Source organism: Lipotes vexillifer, unplaced genomic scaffold, assembly GCF_000442215.2.
Source record: "Lipotes vexillifer unplaced genomic scaffold, Lipotes_vexillifer_v1.1 scaffold194, whole genome shotgun sequence".
In the NCBI taxonomy this organism is placed as follows: domain Eukaryota; kingdom Metazoa; phylum Chordata; class Mammalia; order Artiodactyla; family Lipotidae; genus Lipotes; species Lipotes vexillifer.
Window position 1 is genome coordinate 1,544,617 of NW_006771758.1, and position 7,142 is coordinate 1,551,758.

The following is a 7,142-nucleotide window of genomic DNA, read 5'->3' on the forward strand; positions in this document are numbered from 1 at the left end:
TGCATCGGCAGGCGGACTCTCAAGCACTGCGCCACCAGGGAAGCCCGCTTGACAAGTTTTGACAAGACTTACGCCACAATCTAAAAATGATTCATTTTGCAAGGCATAAAATAGTTCTTGCTTTATAAAAATAGTATACTTCTACCAAAGGAACCATGTTTCAACACTGAAAAATAGGTGTTCCACTTAAAGCAGAACAAGATACACCACCCACATTCATCCCTTCTTTCTCTGTTCCCCTCCCAACCAGAGTCATGTCACTCCCAGGACACTGTTCTGCATGGCACAGATGCTACGGCCACCTAAGGCCAGGAGACTTGAGGGACCCTGCATGGTCAAGCACACCAGTAATGAAAAGCAAAGGGTCAGCTGTCTTCATGTAGGATTTCTGGATGTTCCTTCCAGAAAGCATCCCCAATGACATCACAGTGTAAGGGCACCGCCTTAGTCCGGGTCCGGGTCACCACCATCTTTCTTCCTTCCATTTCTGCTGGCAGCCTAACTTCTTTTGTCATGACTTCATCCACCTATAGGTAAAGTTAAAATATTGACACATTAACTAGAGAGTCGGTTTGGGAGAGAAGAGGGAGAAGTGGGGGAAGTTCACTTTTTTACTTTATATACTTCTGACAAATACGTATTTTCAGGCATATATATATATATATATGTGAACATATATATACATATATATATATCAGAGATATATGTATATCTCTCACCATACATGAATTTCTTTACAACTAAAATACTTTTTAAAAAAGTTATGTTGCTATATTTTGAAAGGAGACCTTAGGAACAAAGAAGGGATTCTATGTTCCTTGTTAACAATAACCATAAAATTAAAGACATTTCTGCTCTCCCACCTGCATTAAGAAGGATCTGAGTCTGTGCCAAACAAATGTTTTAAAAATACTAAAAGAGCTGAAGCTGCCAGTGGGATACCTAACACCCCTTAATACTTGAAAATATTCATTTCAGAAAAAAATACTTTAGACAGAAGGAAATAAATTTAGAGACTTCATTATGCCCAGGAGCTGGAACAGAGCAAAAATATTGGTAGAATTAAGGATACAGGTGAATGCACAGACGGAATATTAAATTAAGTATGAATGTCTAGGGAAGCCCTCAAACATTCTGCAAGGGACAGAACCCTCACATGTAACATCAGTTCCTCATATTACAGTTCTCATGGGATGGATGGACCATTTAATGGAATTATCCAGTGTGGGAGAAATTATTTTTTTAAATGTTCTCTGAATGCAAAAATTTTCATATCTGCACTTACCTGTTTAAAGGGGTTTGATTAGATTTGGGGAGAGCTTATGACATGGAAAAGTGTAATAATTCTAAAATTCTGTGATTCTACTTACAGAACGGGGGAGTCCAGATCACAATGTTCACTGACAAACTGACAAAACGAGCATCCATAATAATAATCTATAGCATCTCATTTTGGAAAGGGTCTAATTTGTGCTAGTGACTGGAGTCACATCAGCATACAGGCAGCAGGCAAGACAAAGCCTGGGATGGGCACAGGCTTTCCTTCTGACCTCCGTTTTTCCTCAGACATAACAGCATTACCTTCTGCCATATCAACACAGTTCCCTTCCTATACATCAGTGGCTCATTATTGTAGTTGATGTTGAATTCAGAAAATAAAATCTCATTCTTGTCTGCTGTAAGAGTTCCCTGAAGAAATAAAAACACATATAAAAAGCTTTGTAGGTCTTTTCTCTCCCCTAACCCCACCTATCCATTCCACTCTCTACCTAAACTTCCACAACAAATCAAGAAGTGGAAGCATTTCATCAAACGTCATATAGGTGTTAATGAATTTTCATCTTTAAAGCAGTTCAAATCTTATTTAAATATCAAAATTCATAAAATTCTTTTGTAGCAAATAACTGGCTTTACAAGTCACTACTGTGATGGGGTGAGAGCAACTAATAGTAAGAGTACCGATTATGTACTAGATATCTTTTGTATTATTTGACCCTCATAACCATCTCCATTTTAGAGATGAGAGCTCTGAAGCTTAGAAAGATTATATAAGTTTCCCGAGGCCAAAAGTGCTCTTATTCGTATAAGAATCAAAATCTGATCTCAGCACTTGTAAACTCTGGCTAGATCTACCAGTCTTCCTATTACTGCTACATATGCAACTTTATCACGATTGTTAATAATGACAACCATTTACTGCGTCATTTTAACATCCCAGGCATTGTATTAGGAGCTAATACAACACATCATCTCATTTCACGGTTAGTTTTCCTACAAGTAGCATGTTTATCTAATGATACAACCCAGTATTTATTAAGTACTTACAGTGTGCCCTGTACTAGCCTTTATGTGTTTTACATGCATCATGCCATTTAATTCTCACCAGAAACCTATAAGGTAGGAACTACTATTTTCTACATTTTACCTATTAAAAACTAAGGCAGAGATGATAAAATTAAACAAAAGCCTCTGAGTACAATTATTTGACCCCCAGAGCCTAAACTCTTAATGATACACAGGAGTCCTAACCCCAAGAAACTCCAGGTCCCCAGCAGGGATTGACAATCATGAAGCCACCAGGTGGGGCTGACAAAAAAAGAAGAGCATGTGCCCTTTATAGGGGGCAGCCTATACACAGCTCCAGCTAAGCATTACCATGTTGGAGTGTAGAGCCATTAATTCCATTTTCCAGCTGAGGACACTGAGGCTCAGGGAGTAGTAACAACTGATCCACAGTCACAAAGCAAGCAAGCCGCAGACCTGCTACTAGTATGATCTTTCTATCTTTTCAAAACAAAACCGTAAAAATTTAATAAGAGCTTAAAAAGAAGGCCAAATGTCATGAGAGAGCATAAACTGTCCCCCCCTTAAGTATTAATGCAGTAAGATCTTTATACCTGTAATCTCTCTTGGGCTTGTATTGGTGTTAATCCAGACTGCTGTACAAGTGCCCAGAAAACTGTATTATAAAGATTATTGATGTGACCTGTAAAGAAAACATAGCTGGCACTGTGTATGCACATAGAATCTTTATTCAATATTCACCCTTCAAAGAGTACTGGAACCCCACCTGTCTCCCGCAGAGACATATAATTACTTGCACAAAGCCATACACAGGGAACACAGGGGGAAGTGGTCAAGCAGAAAAAACTTATTTCCTAACAGTTTCATTCTGTCATTTCAGTTGTGCTTCACACAAATCTGTTAACTTGTACATTAAGCTAAGGAATACTTTCCAAGTTATTTGATTTATATTATTCCCACCTCTCTTCCAGTTCTCCTAGCAAAATCAAGACACACCAAATGAATAAAAGTCTAACAAACATTTCACCATAGTCATGTAAGAAGGGTCACAACTTGAATACCCACTGAAGCCAGAACAAACATAGGTGTGTAAAGCAGAGTTCCCAGGGGAACAACAGGGAATGGTAGAGGCTGAGGCACACTGGCTCCTATGTGCATGAATGTGTGCCTGCGTGTGTGTGTTTATGTGTGTGTGTGTGTCTGTGTGTATAAAGGCAGTAGTCACTATGCAGGTTCTGACCAATACTAAGTGGGAATACAGACCTAGTATTGCCAGATCTGATTTTTCCAAAAAAAAAAAAAAAAAAGTTGGAAATAGTTAGTATTTACATACAACCTTCCAATTTTTCAAGTATTTTCAACTAATTTTAAAAACTTGAAATACTGCATTCCAAACAAAATACATGGGCCAAAAATGTATCAGATCATCACCTCTAATGTAAGGAATCAGTAGTTTACATCTGTTTATTTGGTTTCACTTACAATCTGCTTGCCGCCAGCTGAGATAGTCCTTTAAAGTCTGGTTGCTAGGATACACCACGACTCTTCCATCAAAGCCTGGGGGATACAGAAGGGGCTGGTCCTCAAAGTAATCCCGCCAGTAAAACACATAGCTGGAGGCAAACTGGGAGACCACGTGTGTCATAAACTTACTTGCAAAAGGCACAGTGGGTGGAGCAAGAAAAGAGAAAATACATGATATTAATTCAACACCATGACAGGGTCTGTGGGTGTAACAGAGAGATAACACAAACTGTCTAGCAAGCCAAGAGATAAGGTGTGATGGGTCAAGAAAAACTATTTTAGTATTTCAGTTATATATTTAAAATGCAGCCTGTCTCTCCTTCTAGTCCTATAAGTAATTTACTAATGTCAAATGTTCTTCCATAGCATGTGACGTGAATTTATGGTTCAAGAGGTTTTTTTTCAAGTTCTGGAAGGAGGGGAACCATTGTTTTAAAAACATCCCAATTCATTACATGATCTGTTTCCTGTGAGAGTTTCAATATACTGCCAAATCAAATATCAGATCTGTCTAATTTGTACTGAGATCCTCCTTAACTAAAACTTTAGTTTCTGTTTCTAGTCTTAATGTTCAATGCCAGATCAGTCTAGAAGCTAAGGTGATGGCAAATAAAGAGAAAAACTTAAAGAGGTATACAGAATGCTCAGGTATCAGATAGAAGTACAACAGTCTAACCTGTTATATACATACATTCTGCAGTTGCAAATACTACAGTCTGTAAGTTTGTGATTAAGATAAGCAGAAGCCAAATGCTGGTAGGAAATATTCTGAAGGAGCTAGGCCACAAAATTACCTGGCTCTTCTTTTAAACCAATTACTTTTCCGCTTGAACACAAAGCTGTACTCATCACTCTGCCCATATGCAATCACAATATCCTCCAGTTCTTCCATTACGGTTTGGGCACATTTAGTCATTAGATGGAGAGCACGGCTGTCATTAGGTTTTGTAAAGTTGTGCTTCTCAGCAAACCTTCATAAGGGAAAAAGAAGAGGGAAAAGGGTATGGGTGGAAGAGAGCTTGTCATTAATACCACAGATCAAAGAGGCTATTCAAAGAGGAAGATACTGTAATAGTGCTGTGAGTCCAGACATTCCAGTAGCCACAACCTGATCCATTTCGTTAAGAACTCTAGTTTTTCTTGCTCTAACCAACTGAGAAAAAGTAACATAAATACTAAGCCTCCATTCCCTTTTCAGTGAAATGGGGATAAAGTTACTTCATAGGATTCTCCTGAAGATGAGAGGGAGATAAATATAACTATGCCTGGCTCCTTGGAAGTGCTCAATAAATGTTAACTACAATAATCATTACTAAAGTAACACTTTTAAGACTTAAATTCCCATCTTCCTGCTACACTTTTTTTTTCTGACTTTTTCCCTCCTGAATCCACTCCATGTGTTCTGCTACTTATAATGAAACAACATACTCTACAGTGGTGCCCACAGCAAGGCCAGAACAGGCCGCAAAACAGTCAGCCCTCAAAGATACCTACCAAAATAGCTTGTCAATTTGTTGAAGAGCTGAAATAATGGGCCCGAGAGTGACTTTTTCCACCACAGTCTTGCTAATGGACACCCCAAGCCTGCTCCTCACTAGGGGAGCACCGTGTCTCATTTACCCCACCTAGCTCGCGTTCAAGCCGGTTGTAGCCAGCACGCAGAGTGATGCTCAGTGCCGCGCGCTCACTGACTGCCGAGTTACCCCGGTAACCATGAGCTCGGGGCTGCGACAAATGCGTCGCATTCTCTGGAAGCGCTGGCGAACCACGCAGCCCTGAGCCCAGCTCACTCACCGATGGAAATTCCTGCCGTCCAGCCGCACCACCACCCAGCAGTGGGAAAGGCATGTGTCGTCAGCCTCGAAGTCCCGCACGTACTCGAACTTGCTCTTTGCCATTGCCGCTCCCAATTTCAAGCACCGTCTCAAAGTGACGGAAAAGTCAGCCAAGCAACCGCGAACTTTCACGGCGCCAGCAGCCCACATTTCCCCCACGGAAATGAAAACACCAGAGAGCTCCGCCCCGGAAGTTCCTGTGTCTTCTCACGGTCGCTCTAGCCGTAGTGGAGGCCAGCATCTCTCTCGCCTCTCCTTGTAGCTCTTAATGGACTTCCGGGCCTGGAAGGAGGGTTCCATGCTTCCTTAGCACTACTCATGACTGCTCGCCTGTCTCCTTCCGTCCTGCAACAAATCATTCTCACGAAATTTAAAAAAATTCATTTCTGGCCAAGTTTGAAGGTTTGTGATTTTTTTCTTTCTAAATAGTATTTGTTAATTTGTTGTAGAAAATGTGGGATATATCGAAAAATATAATTAAGAAAATTAACACTTCATGCCTCCCCTCTCCCCGTCAAAGCACTGTGGATGGTTCCTTACGGTCTGTTTTTATATATGTATGTTTACACAGGGAATACACAAAATTGGAATCAGACACCTGTACAATTTTTGTATTTTTTCCACTCACCTCGAGTATTTGCCAACGTCATTAAATATTTCAAAGAGTGACTTAAATAAATTAATTAAAAGGACTCATTCTAACATACATAGTACTAAATTAAGTCATTCAACTTTTTCACAAAGACTCATGCTTGAGATCTTGTGGCTGGAAGATACTAGTAACAGTAAAACCCTCATATTTGTACCATGCTGTATGATTTATAAAGCTCTTTTGAATTCATTACCTTCATATATATATATCCCTCAAAAAAATATCATTCAAACAATATAAAAGTATATATGGTGAAAAGTAAACCTCTCACTGACTCCTAACTCCCTACTTTAAGCAATCACTGTTACCAGTTTCTTGCATATCTATTCAGGGAGAGATATAGAAATAGAGACAGAGATGAACATAGAGATAGAGATGTGTTTTGTTTTGGGGGAATTATGCTCAGAGACTGAGACTGTCTTTGCTAATATTTTATTTACTATAGGTTCACTGTGGGAATTATAATTTCACAAGCCAATAGCATACTGGATATGTCTCTTAATAAGCCAATAAAGAAATAACATACTCCAGATGATAGATTGCTTACACTATTGTTCCAGGCAAGGGGAGATAAGAGAAAGTCCAAATTCAGTTGAGGTGTATCTTTCCTATGCGGTTGGTTCTCAGGAGACTTGGCTTAGCCAACCACAAGTTGATGTCCAGCTGCCAGCTAAACGAAAGTGGAAAGTCCCCTGTTGCTAGAGTATGTTGTTAGGGAATGAAGCCTGGTGTTGAGGTGCAATATGATCTTTGCTGGGTCCCTGCACAGCTTTTGCCAGTGCTGGTAAAAGAGTCACTTTTAAGCTTATGCTCCAAGGGTCTTCAGA

The 7,142-nt window shown here is 39.8% G+C and overlaps 1 protein-coding gene across 1 annotated transcript; it reads right to left on the reverse strand.

Moving 5' to 3' along the window:
- Positions 1 to 103: 103 nt before the first annotated feature.
- THG1L (tRNA-histidine guanylyltransferase 1 like) lies at positions 104 to 5,932 on the reverse strand. The gene is made up of 6 exons (XM_007447119.1): positions 5,623 to 5,932; positions 4,623 to 4,799; positions 3,787 to 3,956; positions 2,898 to 2,986; positions 1,582 to 1,689; positions 104 to 527 (listed from the first exon to the last, which is right to left on the reverse strand). The coding sequence occupies exons 1-6, from the start codon at positions 5,811 to 5,813 to the stop codon at positions 366 to 368; spliced, it is 897 nt and encodes a 298-aa protein (XP_007447181.1). The 5' UTR covers positions 5,814 to 5,932; the 3' UTR covers positions 104 to 365.
- Positions 5,933 to 7,142: the final 1,210 nt, after the last annotated feature.

Coding starts and splice junctions, on each gene's coding strand:
- THG1L (XM_007447119.1), bottom strand. CDS start 5,813: ATGTGGGCTGCTGGCGCCGTGAAAGTTCGCGGTTGCTTGGCTGACTTT. Junction 4,800..5,622: donor GACGGCAGGAATTTCCATCG/GTGAGTGAGCTG, acceptor TCCCTTATGAAG/GTTTGCTGAGAAGCACAACT. Junction 2,987..3,786: donor CAGCTGGCGGCAAGCAGATT/GTAAGTGAAACC, acceptor TTTTCTTTACAG/GTCACATCAATAATCTTTAT.